Source organism: Canis aureus, chromosome 15 (assembly GCF_053574225.1).
Source record: "Canis aureus isolate CA01 chromosome 15, VMU_Caureus_v.1.0, whole genome shotgun sequence".
In the NCBI taxonomy this organism is placed as follows: Eukaryota; Metazoa; Chordata; class Mammalia; order Carnivora; family Canidae; genus Canis; species Canis aureus.
In genome coordinates this window covers 52503440-52522648 of record NC_135625.1, presented here as the reverse complement: position 1 = coordinate 52522648, position 19209 = coordinate 52503440, and the positions used below count along the sequence as shown (strand labels likewise).

General features: G+C 49.0%; 1 protein-coding gene and 1 long non-coding RNA gene across 3 annotated transcripts in view; one reads left to right on the top strand and one right to left on the bottom strand.

The window, feature by feature from the left end:
- The window catches only part of LOC144284792 (uncharacterized), a 123376-nt gene that overhangs the window by 69364 nt on the left and 34803 nt on the right, over positions 1–19209 (bottom strand). The gene's annotated exons all lie outside the window — the stretch shown is intronic.
- Positions 6830–19209, top strand: part of ZNF282 (zinc finger protein 282) — a 28899-nt gene continuing 16519 nt past the window's right edge. Inside the window, exons 1-5 of one of the 2 annotated variants that reach the window (XM_077849804.1) lie at positions 7029–7169; positions 7702–7787; positions 9152–9571; positions 18202–18328; positions 18856–18975. In XM_077849804.1, the coding sequence (XP_077705930.1) occupies positions 9167–9571; positions 18202–18328; positions 18856–18975 (652 nt within the window). In that variant the 5' untranslated portion in view covers positions 7029–7169; positions 7702–7787; positions 9152–9166. Of the gene's footprint in view, positions 7170–7701; positions 7788–9151; positions 9572–18201; positions 18329–18855; positions 18976–19209 lie in introns of both variants that reach the window. The other variant, XM_077849805.1, reaches the window with a different exon arrangement.

Genomic DNA, 19209 nt, shown 5'->3' with positions numbered 1-19209 from the left:
CACTCCTAGTACTACTAGGATAGGGAAGTTACTAGGGGTAAGACCACCTGGGTAGGGGTGAGAAACTGGAGTCTGGTCCTAGCTAAACACTGTCTACCTACTTGATAAAGAGCAAGCCCTTAATTTGTGCAGATCTCACTTTCCTAATTCAGAACACAATGGTAATATAAACTCCCTTCCAAGTCCAAGACCACAGAATTTTTCACATGGGTCCTGTTTTCCTTGTCTGGTTTCTCCTTGCATTCTGCCCTATTGAGAGATTGCTTTGACACAGCAGAACAAACACCTCCGAGAGGTATGCGTTCTTAGAATCTCATTCTAACCATATAATTACTCCAAAGCCATACAAACTGACAAAGTTCTAGCAAAACTATAAAATTTTAAATATGCAGTATGCATTTGATTGCATTTTTTTTTAAACCTAGGAAAATAGGGATCCCTGGGTGGCGCAGCGGTTTGGCGCCTGCCTTTGGCCCGGGGCGTGATCCTGGAGACCCGGGATCGAATCCCACGTCGGGCTCCCGATGCATGGAGCCTGCTTCTCCCTCTGCCTGTGTCTCTGCCTCTCTGTCTCCCTCTGTGTGACTATCATGAATAAATAAATAAAATCTTTAAAAAAAATAAAATAAAAAAAAAATAAACCTAGGAAAATAAAAAGACATACCAAAACAGTAATGATGGTTTTAGGGTACTCAGGTCATTCAGTGTGGTTATTTTTCCCTCCAAGTGTTTATAATGTAAAATATTTTTATATAGCATTTATAATGCTTTTATAAGAATAAGAATTATTGGAATGGAAAAGTTCTTGGAAAGGAAGTCAGGAGGCCAGAGTTTTAATCTTGCCCTGGTTTTCTCATTCCTAGTATGAGGCTAATACCCACTTTACCAACTTTACATAGATGTTGGATACTCAGACAAGGGAAGGTCTTTAGAAGTGCTTTGAAACATTTCAGGCCTAAGAAAGTGTTGACATAGTAGATGCAGAATTACTTGTTGACAAGTTAAACAATTTCCTGGATGTTGTTGGTGCTTCTCTTCATTCAAGACTGGGCGGTAGTCATTTCTTCGCTTGCGGTCGGCTTGCCTGTGCTGGGGAGAAGCTAGCCTGAGATTGCATTTGGGGAGCAGTGGGACAACAGTATGTGTGAGCATAGGTAGAAGACAAAGTTTGCTGCAGAAAGTGTTGGGTCGACCTATTTAATGCGTTGACTTCTACCAGCAATTTATACAGGATAACCAGTTTTATGTACATGAGGAATTATAACAGGAAGGCAAGTACATTACTGGAGATATTGGGTTCAGCAACCAGAAAATAGGAAAGAAAAAATATATGTCAGTTCTTGGCTTTGAATTAAAGTTTTAAAAAATTGTGTAGGAAAAACAGAATCTGCAAGCCAACCTCACTGAGTAAACACCAGGGAACAATAATTAAATCAATCCTGTATTTATTAGCCACTAAATAATAATTCAGGACATTCATTTCCACGTGGTGATTCTGTGAGCTGAGACCAGCACATGTAGAAGGAGACTATTACACTGGTTTCTTCTTGGCTGGACATTAGAATAACTTCGGGTACTTGAAAGAAATATTTATGCCAGGCATAAATGGCATGATCTAATTTGCGGGGTGGAGCCTGGGTCCCTTGGTTGTTTTTTTTTTTTTTTTTTTTTTTTTTTTTTTTTGCTTTGTTTTTTACAGTTTCCCCATGTACCTGCAAGTTTAGAAGATCAGAGAATGAGGGATCCCTGGGTGGCTCAGTGGTTTAGCGTCAGCCTTTGGCCCAGGGAGTGATCCCAGAGTCCCAGGATCGAGTCCCACATGGGGCTCCTTGCATGGAGCCTGCTTCTGTCTCTGCTTCTCTCTCTCTGTCTCTCATAAATAAATCTTTATAAAAAAAAAATAGAAGATCATAGAATGAGAAAGTGAATTATTGGACTGGAAATGACCAGTGAGCCTGCTTTAGTGGAGCTAGGTACTGTGGACTGCAGATTAATAAAGTGCAGATGAATCCATAATGGGGGACATCATAATTTAGTAGGAAATAAGGCTATGAGAATTGTTGGAAAAATTGACTGATCCCTGTAGGTTAGGCCCTCTAGAGGCTGTGGGAAAAGCAGCATTCACTTCAGCTGTGCCCACTGCAGTCTCCGTCCAGAGACCTGGTATATGAAACACGGGCAGGATCCTGGATGAGCGCAGATGGGAACCTGATGGGTGCCTGTCTTGTACCCAGACTTCTGCTACGACGCTAGCATTTGCTGAAGAATGAAAAGGGACCATGGTGATGTCATTACCAGCTCGGATTTAACATAACAGGTGGTTTCACACCCTATTTGTTGCATTTAGAAAAACCAGTATTATTCTGTATTCACTCTGGACTTCGTTTGGAATGAATTTTGACCATTTTTAGTAATCAAATCCACATTTAAAAATGAAAGGGACACCCCACTGAGAAGATTCAAGAAAACATACTGCAATTGTTAATTCCTGACACAAAACCTGTCTTCTGCATCTACAGGTTTTCTAAGCCCCAGATAGGTACCTGTTGCGGTTGAACTGTTGAGTAGCTAACTCACTTAGTCACCCAAGCAATTACATGTTTATTAAGACTGAGCAAAGTAGCACACAGTCATTAAGAACTGAAGAAAAGCCAACCAACTTCACTGTCTACTGTGTCAAGACTTGTAAAGAAGGTGATGAAATGCCTATTTGAAGTAGGCTGAGAAAGGAGGGGAAAAAGCATTTTCTCTAAACTTTCTGAAAAGCAGGAATCTTTCAGAAGTAAGTGAAAAAGAGGGAAAGTGTGTGTGTGCATGCTTAAGCTTGAATGAAAATGGCAAAAGGTAGATTGGAAAAGGCAAACATGCTGAAAACAAGAGGCAGCCGACCTTAAAACTGGGTGCTAGAAAATATTTTTCTGTGATCCCCACAGCAACACTTTCTGCCTTTTTTTTTTTTTTTTTTAAGATTTTTTATTTATTTCATTCATGAGACGGAGAGAGAGAGGCAGAGGGAGAAGCAGGCTCCATGCAGGAAGCCTAATGTGGGAACTGATCCAAGGACTCCAGGATCAGGCCCTGGGCTAAAAGGCAGGCACTTAACCACTTAGCCACTCAAGCATCCCACTTTCTGCCTCTTTCACATGGTGTGCTCTCTCCTCCATGAGCTCCACCTCTGATTTGTCACACTTAGGTGACCAGTGATTTGGACACCTACAGGTTCCCCTTCCTTTGGAGGCTGGCATAGCTAGATCCTCAAGTGAAGACAGGAAGTTGTAACCACTGACCTGTCTGTGGGTGAGGGGAGCTGCGGGTGCTCACCTTTCTCCTTCCCATGGATTATTTTGTCGTCCTTAAGCCTGCTTGTTGAATTGGGCGTGGGGAGACCCCAAGATAAAAGTGCAAATCTGATTACCCTGTTACCTTAGCTGAGGGAATCTGGAGGTTTCCTTCCTCAAATAAAGCTGGTAGTTGTTGAAGGGGCATGGAGCACACAGGAGAACCACCAATGTCTTGAAAATGGTGGAAACATGTATTGGGATTCTCCAGAGAAACAGATCTGAAAGGATATAGAGAGATATGTGAAAAGAGGCTTATTCTAGGAATCAGCTTCTCTAATTGTGGAGGTCAAGAAGTTCTGTGATCTGGGATCCCTGGATGGCTCAGCGGTTTAGCACCTGCCTTTGGCCTAGGGCATGATCCTGGAGTCCAGGTATCGAGTCCCACATCAGGCTCTCTACATGAGACCTGCTTCTCCCTCTGCCTGTATCTCTCATGAATAAATAATAAAATCTTAAAAAAAAAGAAGAAGAAGAAGAAGAAGTTCCATGATCTGCCATCTGCAAGCTGGAAAACCAGGAAAGCCCAGTGGTGGAATTCATTCTCAGTCCAAACGCCCAAGAACCAGGACAGTCAACATATGAGGATAGGAGAAGATATATGTCCCAGCCCAAAGAAAGAGCTAATCTGCCCCTCCTCCACTTTTCTCTTCAGACCCTCAAGGGATTGGATGGTGCTCACGCACATTTGTAAGGGCATCCTCTCAAATCAGCCTACTGATTCAAATGCTAATTTCTTCAGGAAACACCCTCACAGGCACACCCAGAAAGGTTTTTTACCAGCTATCTGGTCTTTCCTTGGCCCCATTCAGGTGGGGCTTAAAATTAACCATCACGACACATGCATCTCCTCTCCTTTGGCCTCTCCCACATCTTCCGGTTGGGCATCTATCATACCCTGTCCAGAACAGTAGCTATAGAATTCCTAGAGAGGAGATGAAAACAGTTCCCACCCAAGGGACAGTGGGGCCAGTCCTGGGTCCTTCTCTTTCAAGAGATGCTTATTAATAATGATACTTGACATTTTATTTTTTTAATATTTTATTTATTTATTCATGAGATACACAGAGAGAGAAGAGAGAGGCAGAGACACAGGCAGAGGGAGAAGCAGGCTCCACGCAGGGAGCCTGACATGGGACTTGGTCCCAGGTCTCCAGGATCACGCCCTGGGCTGCAGACGGCGCTAAACCGCTGCGCCACCAGGGCTGCCCCATACTTGACATTTTAGAATCCACATTACCCAGCTGCTCACTCTGCTCCTCAGTAACTTAGATAACTGCCTCACAGTTACCCAGTTATTCAGAGATGTGAGCCTAGTGACCAAACAGCTCTCCCAATACAGGATCTCTCCCTCCCCAGTAGAGCTCCCAGCCCTGTCGGCCCATCGGTCCCTAGAGTACCCATCAGAGGGTCCATGGCCAGTGCTGCTACAGCAGCCGCCTCCTCACACCCTTATTGTTTGTCTTCTGGGAGGATTCCCTCCCTGAGCCCCTCCTTCACTTCCCCCCTGCTGTAGCCACTACCAGGTTTTTGTGGCCTATGGTGGCTAAGCGTGGCCATTAGGAAACAACACTAGTACAATGAAACCTGTGCGTTTAAATTCTGTTTGAATAGAGTCGCTTTGCGCATATCATGGCAGTGGGCAGTGAACTGTACTTTTGGCCCTGGGCAGCCACCCCAGCTGCAAGGGTCTAAAGTGTGGCTGGCTTTGTGAAAATCTACCCTCTGTGAAGGAGAAACATGATGTGGATGTACTATGATGGTCACTTATTGTGTAAGCCAGTTATTGTAACTAGTTTAATGCTTAAGGGAAGTAGTTTTAACTGTTTTTACTGAAAAGATGGCTTAAACCTTTGGGACTAACCCAGCCTCGCTTTCCCATCTTTAGGAAGGCAGGAAGATAACCACTTTCTTTCTTTCTTTCTTTCTTTCTTTCTTTCTTTTTTTTTTTTAGATTTTATTTTCTCTTGAGAGACACAGAAAGAGAGGCAGAGACATAGGCAGAGGAAAAAGCAGGCTCCCCACAGGGAGCCCAACGGGATTCCATCCTGGGACCCCAGGATCATGCCCTGAGCCCAAGGCAGATGCTCAACCACTGAGCCACCCAGGAGGCCTGATGATCAATGATTGGTGGGTCAGAATATGTGCTCTGAAATATGTCTCACTAGTGGAAATGTGTTTACCTGTGGCTTTCCAGACTCTGCTTGTCTGGTTCCCCTAACAACAGTGGACATATTTACAATCAAGAGGCAGCTTGCAGCCAGGGAATGGAGGGAAAGAGATCACAGACTTCCAGGAACATTATCTTCACTAGCCTGTAAGCTCCTGGAGGATAGGCTGGTCCACAGATACTCACTCTGTACCTGAAAAGGGTAGCTAGCTAACAGAGAGAGCACTTGGTAATTGTTCTGAATATGATGCTCTAAGCACATGTGTCACTTGGGCCGATAATGCCCTTTATTTTACTAAGTGCAGTGGGACAAAAGGGTACCCAGTCTGGGATAATTCTGTGGCAAGTCTGCCTCTACACAGGAGAGTAAGTAGTTCTGGAGATCCCTGTCTTAAGAAGATAGGAACTAAAAAAAAAAAAAAAAAAAAAAAAAAGAAGAAGAAGAAGATAGGAACTAGTTATTTAGGAAGACAAAAGGATAATTATAGGATAATTTAAGGATAATTATAAGACTCATTTTTGTTGGGTGCCTACTATGTGCTAAGTACTGATCTCATTTGACTTTACAACTGTGGAGCACACATTATTTGCTTCATCTCTATAAGAGACTGAGGGAAGCTCAGAGAAGTTAAATTGCTCATAGCTAGAGAGCTGTGATTTTTGGAACTTAAACGCAGGTATATCCAGCTGCAAAGCCCACCCTCTGCCTAAGCAGTACCTGGCACATGGTAGCTGCTCAGTAAATATCTGTGGAATAAGGAAATTTCCCATCCTCATCCTGTCTTCTCTATCTGCCTACCTGGGCCTTCCCCTGATTCCTCCTCTGACCTGGCTTGATGTTTCAAAGTAATGTTGACATTATGTTTAAAGGTTTTGGAAGAGGCTGTTGTTAAAGTGCGGTGCTCCTGACCTGGGAGGAAGAGCTTGGCCCTCTTCTGACACATTAGCCCAGATCACTTCTGCATCATCCAGACCAACGCAAAGGCCTGGAATTGGTCCTGGTAAATTTGGACTGGGGAGGGAGAGTGGGAGGTAAAGCCTTCCATGAGGGAAGGGCAAAGGCCAGAAGATAGAGTCTGCGGACACAATTCTTAATCTCGCAAAATTTCCAAAAAGGTCAGGCCCCATTTTCCCTTGGGATGCCCAATACATATTTGCAGGATTAACAGAAACCAGAAGCTGGCTTTGTTCGGGACTTCAGGGCAGGCCATCCCACACCGAGGGTCCGCCGAGCGTCTCCTCCCAGGAACACTTGGGGGGGTGGGGGTGGGCGTGGCCCGGGCCCCGAAGTGGCCCCCGCCGGTCCCGGCGGGCGGGCAGGAGCTCGGAGGCCATTGGCTGGCGAGCTGGCTGCGCAGGGGCGGGGGCGCCGCCGAAGGGGACTGTTTGCTCCTACGGGCTGTAGATGGAGCTGTCCGGCCCCGGCGAGGGGGAAGGCGCCTGGAAAACGTTCTTCTTCTCCCTGGCCGGCCCGAGCGGGGAACAGGACTCCCAGGATGCAGTTTGTGTCAACACGGCCGCAGCCTCAGCAGCTGGGCATCCAGGGCCTGGGGCTGGACAGCGGGAGCTGGAGCTGGGCCCAGGCTCTGCCCCCGGAGGAGGTCTGCCACCAGGAGCCGGCGCTGCGCGGGGAAATGGCCGAGGGAATGCCGCCCATGCAGGTGGGTGCAGCCCCCGCCCAGCGCCATGGCCGCGCCGCCTGGCCGTGGGGGCGGGGCGCGGGGCTGCGGGACCCGGGGTGCGGGCGCGGGCGCTGGGCGCCGAGGGGAGCGGGGCGGGGGCGCCCTCGCCGCCGGAGGGCCCTCGGCGTGCGGGCGCAAGAGCTCAGGCCCGGGGGGCGGCTGGGCCGGGGCGCGGACGGACTCGCGCGGCCGGCGGGGCGCAGCGGCCCCGAGCAGGCCCGGCCGCGAGTCCCGCGCCCCCCGGCGTCCTCCGAGCAGGCCCGGCCCGCGCGCGCCGCCGAGCAGCAGGCCCCGAGGCCGCGTGCGGGCCGGGCCCGGTGCGGGCGCCCAGAGCAGGCCCCGCGGGAAGGGGGCAGGGACCCAGCGGGGCGGCGACCGCCGCGCCTACCCCGGCCCGGGCTCCCGTCCGCGGCACTCGTGCCCCGGCCCGCGGTGTGCGCGCCCCGGGGACGCAGCGGGGCACCCCGTCAGCTTGACGCCGTAGCCACTTTGACAAAAAGATTTTTTTCAGTGTCGTGTTGCCGTCTCTCGCGGAGTATAAGGAGTAATTCACTTTTCCCGTGCACCGGCTGTGACGGAGGAAAGGGCCATTGAGAGGTGACTTTGCCTTCTTTTCAGCCGGTGGCAAACTTGGCTGCACTTTGGAGTCACCCGAGCAGCGTTTAAGACTCCTGATGCTCCACTTCGTCCCCAACCCGTGCAATCCCGTCTCTGGGTCGAGAGTAGACCCCAGTCAGTTCTTGAAGCTCCCTGAGAATCCCAGTGTGCACGAGTTTGAGAGCCGGTGCTTTGGGGTTGTGTACTGTGAAGCGGGCCGAGGTTGTGCGGATAAGACCTGAGTAGCGCTCCCGGGAGAGTGAGGCCGGAGGCTGACCCCGCAGAAGCAGCCCACCCCCCGCGCCCCCACCCTGCTCTCGGCTGCTGCTCACCCTGGCTCTGAGAAGTTAGCCAGGAGTTGCTGTGCTATGTTGTGTGAGATCATTTTTCAGCCTTACATCTCCAAACCTTACAAAAGTCTATTGGGCCCAGTGGTGCTCTTAACTTCCAGTGTCAGCTCTGTAAACTTCTGTGGGTGGGGAGGAGTGAAGCCTCTATGAGCTCAGATGGATGGCTTCGATGGAAGAAACATCACCTCTTCACTTAACAGGTCTGGCACCCAGGGCCCTGCTCCACTTGACCCCATGTTGTGGAGCAGAGTAATTTCCTAGGAGCTGTGGGGTGTTTCTCTGTGGCTGTCACAGCTGCCCTGAGTTAGAGAGGGCAGTTGGCAGGCCTGTCCCTGCCAACCTGTTTTCATTTTAGAACATAGGAATAAGGACTTGTATATGGAAGAAAGGCTGCTCATCTGCTCACTCGGGCTCTCTGGGGTCTCCCTTGGTCACGGCTCTGCCAGGTATGGTGGCAGCAGCATTTACCTGCACTGTTTTTTTGTTACTGGCAGCACTTAGGGCTGCTCCAGTTGCCAGTGAAACCAGGAGCTGTAGAATGACTAGCCACGTCTCTGTGCCTCAATTCCATCATCTTTAAAGCAGAGATAATCATTCTTGCCCTAACCTGCTTAGAGATTGCAGGGAAGATTAGGGTCAGATGACTTACAAGAGAATTCTTACGTTGGAACAGAAGGCACTAGGCAACTCTAGAGATACTTGATCATCGAGTCTAGCCCCTGAAGAAAGTGGCTGTTCTGTGAAAGTGGTATGTGACATTGTAGACCTGCGAAAGGTCAGGTGGGCAAATGAGTGACCATTTTGACGCCTGCAGGCGGGAAATGGGAAGGTTGGCCAGTGGCTCCTTAGGCTCTTATTGGGAACAGAAATGAACGCCAGAGCCCGGTGCCGTGGTAGCATGGCAGGAGAGCAAGAATCTGTGGCATCCCATTAGTTGTTCCTTGACCTCAGAACCCCCTCCCCTCTCACACAGGGTCTCAATCCCAGGCTGTCACTTTCTCCCTCTGCACACAGGCTCAAGAGTGGGACATGGATGCCCGGCGACCGATGCCTTTTCAGTTCCCGCCCTTTCCGGATAGGGCACCTGTCTTCCCTGACCGCATGATGAGAGAGCCCCAGCTGCCTACGGCAGAGATCTCACTCTGGACCGTGGTGGCTGCCATTCAGGCCGTGGAGAGGAAGGTGGATGCCCAGGCCAGCCAGCTGCTAAATCTGGAGGGGCGGACGGGGACAGCCGAGAAGAAGCTGGCGGACTGCGAGAAGACTGCCGTGGAATTCGGGAACCACATGGAGAGCAAGTGGGCTGTGCTGGGGACCCTGCTGCAGGAGTACGGGCTGCTGCAGAGGCGGCTGGAGAACATGGAGAACCTGCTGAGGAATAGGAACTTCTGGGTGCTGCGGCTGCCACCGGGCAGCAAAGGAGAAGTCCCCAAGGTACGTGGCGGTCCCAAGGGGCAGGGGTAGAATTGAGGACCAGCACATGTGAACAAAACTCTTGATTTCATTTGGCCAGAAAACTCTCTCTCCATCTTGCAGGATTTCAGCGTCTCTTTCTCTCTCTCATCTGAATGCAGTCGAGGCAAACCATGCTAACTGGAATTGCTAGAAATTTGTGACCATTGCCTCTGCAGGCCTTTCTTGTACCTCAGAATTCATGCTCCATTTCACCCTTCCATTCCCTCTACTGCACCTGCCCCCATTCCCCAGTCCCCAGCCCTGGATCATCAACACTACAGTGTCCATTGATGACACAACCTTGTGATCCACTGAGAACATGGACATCACTGTGAGAAGCACACGTGCAGCTGCTACATCCACCCAACGCTGCCTTCCTGATTCCTGCGCCCTAGCCAGTTCACCCTTCACTGACCCCCCAGCTCACCCTGGCCTTCTCTTTCTCCTCTATGTCATCAACTCTCCCCCCTACCGATCGGTCTAGGTGTTCTAGAACATCACCCATCTCTGTGATGAAAACCTCCCTAGGCTCTGCCTCTTCCAGCAAGTGCCTCATCTCTCTGCTCCTTTTTAGAGCAGATTTCCTTAAACACATCATAGTTGCTGTCTCCAGTTCCTTCCCTCCCTCTCCTTTTTAACCTTTTTATTGTAGAAAACCCAAACACACAAGTAGGTAGAACAGTGTGATGGACCATCATGTGCCCATCATCTAGCTGCAACAGCTGTCGGCTCTCGACTAGTCTTGTTTCCCCTAAGGCCCCACCCACATCCCATTTTACTTACTTACTTATTTTATTTTAAAGATTTTAATTATTTATTCACAGAGAGAGGGGCAGAGACATAGGCAGAGGGAAAAGAAGCAGGCTCCATGCAGGGAGCCCGATGCGGGACTTGATCCCAGTACCCTGGGATCACACCCTGAGCCGAAGGCAGACGCTCAGCCACTGAGCCACTCAGGCATCCCTCTCCCATTTTATTTTGAAGTCAACTTCAGACATCAGTCTTTTTTTCTTTATTTCTTTTTGGTAATATTTCAGCACATAGATCTAAAAGGTAAAGACCCTTTTTCTGAAGTGAAACTTTGGTGTCACTATCACCACAAAAAAGCCGTAGCCTACTCAAGTAGCCAGTCAGTGTTCAAATGTTCTTTTCTTCCAAACACGTTTTAGTTTGTTTTCTGTTAGTTTGTTTGAATCAGAACTTTAAGAAGGTGATATATGTTTTAGGTCTTGTGGAATTTCTTGGTTTCCTCCTCCATTTCTTTCACTTTCTCCTTGAAATCTGTCTTTTTTTTTTTTTTTTTTTTTAATTTTATTTATTTATGATAGTCACACACAGAGAGAGAGAGAGAGGCAGAGACACGGGCAGAGGGAGAAGCAGGCTCCATGCACCGGGAGCCTGACGTGGGATTCGATCCCGGGTCTCCAGGATCGCGCCCTGGGCCAAAGGCAGGCGCCAAACCGCTGCGCCACCCAGGGATCCCTTGAAATCTGTCTATAGAAGAAGCTAGGCCATACGTCCTCGTGGCGTTCTGGCTGTCGGGATTCTGCCCCTGTGTCCATCGTCTCATTGAACTTGTGCCCCTATTCTCAGTATTTCAGTAAATTGGTGATTGGATCATTGTCCTGGATACTTCTGCCAATCAAGCTTTTGTTCCCACCTTTCCATCCTTTCAGTCTCACCAAAGTCCTCATGGTGTCCACACCTAGTTCTGCCTTCATCCTCTCTGCCCTGCAGGTGGCATTGTAGGCAGGTGGCCACGCCCTCTTTGAAATACCTTTCTGTGTGATCCAGGTTACCTCTCTGAGAGTAGCTCCATCTCCATCTTCTTCACTGGTTTCACCTCTTAGGTTTGGAGTGGTCCAGCGCTGGGTGTTGACCTTCGGTCCATCCTCTACACTTGCTCCTTCCTGATTTCATTCAGGCACCAAGTTTAAATGCAGCCCATGTGCTGTCAGCTCCCAAAGCAGTATCCCCCGCCCACTCTCTCTCTCTTGCCCAGATTCCCTTCTTGAATGCCAGATTCACATGCTCACCTGCTACTGCAGCAGGATTCAGTAAATATCTTAGGTTTAACACTACCAAATTGTCCCATCTTCTGCCTGAAACCTGTTCTTCTCCATCCTCGTCTCTGTGAAGACAGCTCTACCCTTCCAGTTGCTCCAGCTGAAACTTTTGGGGTCATGTTTGCTTCTTCTCTTTCTCAACCCTCCTTCCAATATATTAGGAAACACCGAGTTTTCTTCAAGATCCTGTCCATAGTCTGACCACTCCGTTCCACCTCTACCGCTCCCACCATCATCTGATGAGAGCCACCATCACCTCACCTCTATTGCCGTGGCCTCTCACCTGGTCTCCTTGTTTCTGTCCTTGTCCCTCACCCTATACAGTGTATTCTCAACAGAGCAGCCAGAGCAATCTTTTAAAAATATAAATCAGTTAACCTCTGCTTAAAATCCCCAAAGGGCTTCCCACCCCATGCAGCATAAATGCCCCTATTCCGTCAGGGACCTCATCTGCAGCCCACTCTTTCTAACCTCATCTCCCCTCTGCCCCTTTCATGCACTCCTTTGCAGCTACAGTCTCACCTCAGAGACTTCCCTTCACTGTTACGCTCTCTCCCTGGGTACCTGCCCGGCTCCCTCCCCATCGCTTCCATCAGGGGTCTGCCCTTCCATGGCCTCTCACCACAAAAGAACCACATCCCCCAATCCCAGCACACTCTTTTCCCGTCCCTGCTCTCATTTTCTCTAAGGCACTGTGCCATCGGGCACCTTAAATATTTGCTTCTTGTTTTGTCTTCTTGGTTGGTTTTCCCTGACCAGAAGGTAATTTCTGCTTGGCTCATTGGTGAGCCAAGCAGAAATACTTGACTTGATTAGTCAATACTGACTTTTTTTTTTTTTTTTTTTAGATTTTATTATTTATTATTCATGAGAGACAGAGAGAGGCAGAGACACAGGCTCCCTGTAGAGAGCCTGATGTGGGGGGACTCAATCCTGGGACCTGGGATCACAACCTGAGCCGAAGGCAGACGCCCAACCTCTGAGCCACCCAGGTGTCCCTCAATACTGACTTTTAGCTAGTATCCAAAAAGTATTTGCCGAGTGACTGTCCAGCTGGAGAGCTCACGCTTCCACATGAGGGACCAGATCTTCTAGGTCTCTTTATCTGCCAGTGACTTGGCCAGCAGAGTTGTTTGGTGGTGATTTATTGAGGCCTCATAGAATTGACTTGTAATAGCGGTCTGGTTCCTCCCTAGAACCTCCCCTCCCACTGCAGCCACAGAGATTCCTGTTTGGTATGGTTTGGCATATTGGTTCTCTGGCCCAATCAGCATCTCCTTACACGCTGCCCTCTCCTCCTATCTGTGCTGCATGTTTTATTTTTTATTATTATATTTTTTAATTTTTATTTATTTATGATAGTCACAGAGAGACAGAGAGAGAGGCAGAGACATAGGCAGAGGGAGAAGCAGGCTCCATGCACCGGGAGCCTGACGTGGGATTCGATCCCGGGTCTCCAGGATCACGCCCTGGGCCAAAGGCAGGCGCCAAACCGCTGCGCCACCCAGGGATCCCTGTACTGCATGTTTTAATTCAGTGTTGTGTCCTCACATGGCACTTCTTTGTGTCCCCTGCACAGGATCAGGCATTAGGAATTCTGAGTTGACATGAGTCCTCACGGAATGATAGAATAGTTATGGACCTGGAATCAGGGGACTAGGGTTGGTTGGCTTGTTTTACAGACTTTATTTGGGGCAGCCCTGGTGGTGCAGCGGTTTCGTGCCGCCTACAGCCCAGGGTGTGATCCTGGAGACCCGGGATCGAGTCCCACGTCGGGCTCCCTGCATGGAGCCTGCTTCTCCCTCTGCCTGTGTCTCTGCCTCTCTCTGTGTATGTGTCTCTCATGAATAAATAAATAAAAGCTTTTAAATAAATAAATAAATAAATAAAGACTTTATTTATTCATGAGAGACAGAGAGAGGCAGAGACATAGGCAGAGAGAGAAGCAGGCTCCCTACAGGGAGCCCAATGTGATACTTGATCTCAGGATCCCGAGATCACAACCTGAGCCAAAGGCAGATGCTCAACTGCTGAGCCTCCCAGGTGCCCCGAGGACTAGGGTTTGAATCTTGGCTTTGCCATGAACTGTCTTCCCACAACTGGTCAAGTATGTTTTTGGTCGTCTCTGAACCTCCTTAGTCCCTCTTGAAAGAAGTGAAGTATAAGTAAGTAATTTCGTGAGTAAGTACCCAGCTGGCCCTTCTGTGTTTCTGTGTTCTCCTCTGTAAGATGAAGATGGTAACACATTTAGGACATGGGTTGTGAGGATTCACTGATTTTGTTGATGAACAGCACTAAGTAGCCCGTTGTTTTATTTATTTATTTTTAGCCCGTTGTTTTAGTTATCTATTGCTGTATAACAAATTACCCCAAACTTAGCAGCCTAAAAAAAGTTATTATTTACCACCTTCCAGTTTCTGTGAGTTAGGAATTCAGGAGCAGCTTGGCTGAGTGGTTCTGGCTCAGTCTTACGAAGTTATAAGCAAGCTACTGGCTGAGTTTATGGCCATCTGAAGGCTTGGCTGAGGCTTGAAGATTGGCCTCCAGGATGGCCCACTCACTCAGCTGTTGGCAAAGCCTCAAGTTGGCTGTTGGCAAAGCCTCAAGTCCCCACCTCCCAGCATGGCCGCTTGAGTGTCCTCACAAAATGGTGGCTGGCCATCTTGCGGAATGCGTGATGCAAGAGAGATCAGGTTGGAGCTGTAATTTATTTGTTAGAAGCCAGTCACTAGGGCAGCCTAGGCTCAGCGGTTTAGCGCCACCTTCAGCCCAGGGCATGATCCTGGAGACCTGGGATCCAGTCCCACATCGGGCTCCCTGCATGGAGCCTGCTCCCTCTGCCTGTGTCTCTGCCTCTCTCTTTCTCTGTGTTTCTCATGAATAAATAAAATCTTTAAAAAAAAAAAAAAAAAAAAAAAGAAGAAGAAGCCAGTCACTAAATCCTGCCCACACTCAAGGGGAGAAGAATTAGGATCTACGTTTTGAAGGGGTTGTCAGAGAATTTGTGGACATATTTTATTTTATTTTATTTTTAAAAAGATTTTTAGGGCGCAGCCTGGGTGGCTCAGCAGTTTAGCTCCTGCCTTCGCCTGGGGCGTGATCCTGGAGTCCTGGGATCGAGTCCCACATTGGGCTCCCTGCATGGAGCCTACCTGACTCTCTCTTTATTCACTCATGAATAAATAAATTTTTTAAAAAATCTTTAAAAAATAATTTTTTTAAATTAAAAAATAAAAAGATTTTTATTTCTTTGAGAGAGAGCAAAAGAGAAAGAGAGAGAGAGAGAGCACAAGCAGTGGGGAGGAGCAGAAGCAGAATCTCCACTGAGTAGGGATCCCTATGCAGGGCTTGATCATGACCTGAGCTGAAGGCAGACACCCAAATGACTGAGCCACTGAGGTGCCCTGTGGACATTTTTTTTTTCCTGTGGACATATTTTAAAACCAAGCCATGAAGCACCATGAAAAAGTTAATAGGGGATCCCTGGGTGGCGCAGCGGTTTAGCGCCTGCCTTTGGCCCAGGGCGCGATCCTGGAGACCCAGGATCGAATCCCACGTCGGGCTCCCGGTGCATGGAGCCTGCTTCTCCCTCTGCCTGTGTCTCTGCCTCTCTCTCTCTCTGTGACTATCATAAGTAAATAAATTAAAAAAAAAAAAAAAAAGTTAATAAACGTTGCTTGTGATAGTTATAACTCCTTGTGTACTATTGGCCATTCTAAATGCATCCTCTTTGTCGCAATCAAGGAAGGCTGTTGTCTCTCAGATCCTTCGTGCCTCTTGGATTCCATTGTGTCTGTTAATTGGCTGACAGATAATTCACAGGCAGTCTTTTCTGTCCAGCTAGGCTGTAGGCTCCCTGCGGTCTCTGGCCTGTCTCAGACTTCTGCTGTATCCTGGCACAGGGAAGTTTTTATGTAGTGATGTCTATTTCCAACTGTGAGAGTATGATTCCAGAATTGTGCGTAGAAGTGGTAGGGTGATGCAGAGGAGTTGGCATGTTGGAAAAGGCGATGAACTTGGTTTTGATTTTATCTAGTTTGAGGTACTTAAAAGGTGATTAAATGGAGCCACTCAAAGGGCTGTTGAAATCTGAACTCTGAAGGAAGCAAGGAAAACTGAAGAGTATCGTCTACAAAGAGGTAACCACTGAAGTGGTACAAAGAATGAACTTGCCAAGGAAAAAATGAAGGAACAGAGAAGGGGAAGAGCAGAGCCTTGGGATTGGGGGAAGAAGAGAAAGCAGTGAGCTGGGTGACAGGAGGAAGCAGAGTCATGGAAACCAAGCAGAAGATGATTCCAGAAAGGTGATCTGACTTTGCAAAGAGGACTGAAAGAGTAAGGGTTAACAAGAGGCCACTGACGGCCTTCCAGGATGTGGTTTGAGAGGGAGAGGCAGCTGGGGGTCATAGACAGATTTTAAGAGGTTGAGGGATGCATGGATTGTGAAGAAGAAAACATAAATCATGTCTCTTGGGGTGTTTCAAGTGAAGAGGGAGAGTAGAGTCACTTGATACAGCAGAGTTGAGTGGCAGTTCATCTTAGGTCGGATGACCCTCAGGGGAAAGCCATTGGAGAGGGAGAGCCTGAGATGCCAGAGAGAAAAGTTTGTTCGGGTTGAGTTTCATGGACAGGAGATGGAGGAGAAATGAAGGGCACATTAGCAGGGGGTTGGCTTGGTGAGAAGGGCAAGGGAGCTTGCCAACTCTACCTGTGATCAGGATCCAGGCCAGATGGAGAGGACGGGGAGGGCTGGGGAGAGAGAAGAGTTTGAAAGAAGCCCCCAGGGAGCACAGGAAAGCTCAACAAGATCCACCAGAGGCTTCCAAAGCAGCCTTGAGACTAGTCCCAGCCTTGGGACTAGCAGTGGGAATGTATGGTGGATATCACCTGTAGAATCTTGTACTTTTGTCTAGGGGCAGGACGTGAAAAGAAGAAAGTGGTCTGTATCAGTTTTCGCAGGTTGGGGGTTTGCCCAAGGCTCTTGTAAGGCCCAGGAAATTGAAAGTTCAGTTCTGTCTTTAATAGTGGGTGGTAGGAAAAAAAAAAAAAAAAATAGTGGGTGGTAGGTAAGCTGTCAGTGGGTGGCAGACAGGTGTGCACAGCACACCTGCACAGGATGCCCTCGGGGATATGAGCACCTGATGTGAGAACAGACATTTCTAATTTATGCAAAGGCGCTGCCCACTCACCAAGCTCTGCACCAATGGGCCCAGTGCCCGAAGGAACGTGTGCAAAGGGGCCACATAGGCCAGCTTTGGCCTAGTGTACAGGTTCAAAGACTGGAATTAGGGCCGAGGAGAATAGAGGGGTTGGATTTGAGAATGCGAGCAGAGGGCTGGTCCCAAGGGTGCGAGAGTGGGGGATGGGGTGGGGGCGCTGTATGTCTGAGAAGGGTAGTTCAGGTATTAAAGCCATGAAGGGAAACCAGTTTGAACGATTCGATCCAAGGCGAGGCCATGCTGGTGAGCATCTGAGATGAGTACAGGCAAGGACCCTTGTCAAACCGAAGCAACAATTTCATAGGACAGACGAGACTGCCTAGAATAATAAGGGACTGGCATCTGGCGACGGATGACTCAGGCTGCAGTGAAACTTCCTAGTATTGGCAACAGCCATTCTGTACAATCAACAAATATTTACTGGCTCCAAGCTCTGTGCCTCTAGATGCTTGGATATAGCGGGGAACCACACAGATTGCTATCCTGGAGCGTTAGCACATGCCCTTAGATTTACATGTTCTAATGATAAAGATGTAACTGTATGCCTTACTGGGGTAACCTGACTGGAAATACAGGGTTTTTTTTTAAATATATTTTTTAAAGATTTTATTTATTTATTCTTGAGACAGAGAGAGAGAGAGGCAGGCAGAGGGAGAAGCAGGCTCTGTGCTGGTAGCCCAACGTGGGACTCGATCCCGGGTCTCCAGGATCACGCCCTGGGCTGAAGGCGGTGCTAAACCGCTGAGCCACCCAGGCTGCCCAAATACAGGTTTTATAACCGGGTTTTACTGTACTTGGCTCACTGATACCCATGCTGAGAGAACCTTCCACACCTCTGTTACCCCGAGTGCCAAAAGCAGCACATTGACTTGGGCTTTACCTTCAGGTACCTGGTTTCCCTAAAAGTAACAATACAGAGGATATGGTTAAATGCTAGAAATAAAGAGAAAGAAAGAGAGAGGAAGGAAGGAAGGGAGGGAGGGAGGGAGGGAGGGAGGGAAAGGAGAGGAGAGGAGAGGAAAGGAAAAAGAAAGAGGAAGGAAGGGAGGGAGGGAGAGAGAGAAAGAAAGAAAAAAGAAAGAAAAGAAAGAAAAGGAAGGAAGGAAGGAAAAGAAAGCAGTCTCGACTATCCTCGTTTTGGAAGCACGAAAAGATAAGAATAGAGTGGGCTGACTGCACTACAATACACTGGGCTGGGACTGGGGGGGATGAGGAGCCCTGGGAGCCAAAGCCAAGCTCTGGGGCAGGAAGGGCCCGAGGCCTGTGGAGGGGAGGCTGTGGGGAGAAGCAAGCAGGTGCCTGACAATGACTTCTGTTGGTCCAGGTTCCCGTGACGTTTGTCGACATTGCCGTTTACTTCTCTGAGGATGAGTGGAAGAACTTGGATGAATGGCAGAAGGAGCTTTACAACAACCTTGTGAAGGAGAACTATAAAACCCTGATGTCCCTGGGTAAGAGTGCCTTTCCTCCTCTGGGATGGGCAGTTTTTGCAGAGGGCAGTGAAATGCTTATCAACCCGCGTGCCCACCACCCGGGCAGAGTGTCATATTTATCCCTAATGGAAACACAAGAAACTGTCTGCTTCCAATGCTCTAAAGATAGAATGATTCTAACAAGGTGATAGATAAAAACCCAGTAACGGGCCTGTCATTATAGCACTGAGGGCTGTGCTGCTTATGTTCTGGAGCACGGCCACTCTGCGTCATTGGCACGGGACTATGTGCGACATCCCGCTAGCCTTGAATGAGCCACAGTCTGTCGTTGGCTTTCAGGGTCCAGCTGTTTCCACACCAGAAGTTGGGTATCTGTTGTTTTTAGGGTTCCTCCGAAGAGATCAGCTGACATATATCATGGTTCACAACTAGAGGGGCTCTGCTGGGGAAGGCCGGTGGGGTGGGGGAGACTTCTGCCGCTGCCCTTGATCGGGATCCATTGCTCAACCTCACTGTGTCCTTCCTTCCCTTCCAACTCGTTGCAGACCCTGAGGGTGCAGGGCCCAAGCCAGATGCTCCTTCCCAGGTTGAGCCCAGGGAAGAGCCTTGCGTGTGGGAGCAGCGTGACCCAGAAGAGAGAGAAATCCTAATGGACCCAGACACAGGTGATGGCAGTTGAAAAGAGCCCCGGGGCTGGGGGCAGGGCAGGAGAGGAGCCTTGCCATCCCTGCATGAGCTCGAGAGGGGTCTGTCGGGTTGTTTGTGAGGCTGGTTCTGCCCAGGAGCGCCCTGGGCTTGTGTATCTATTGGGTCAGAACCAGGCAACAGCTCTGGAGGCCCAGGTGAGCTGGACAGAGGAGGGGAGGAGCAGGCTTGTAGCCTCTCGGGCCTGAGCTCAG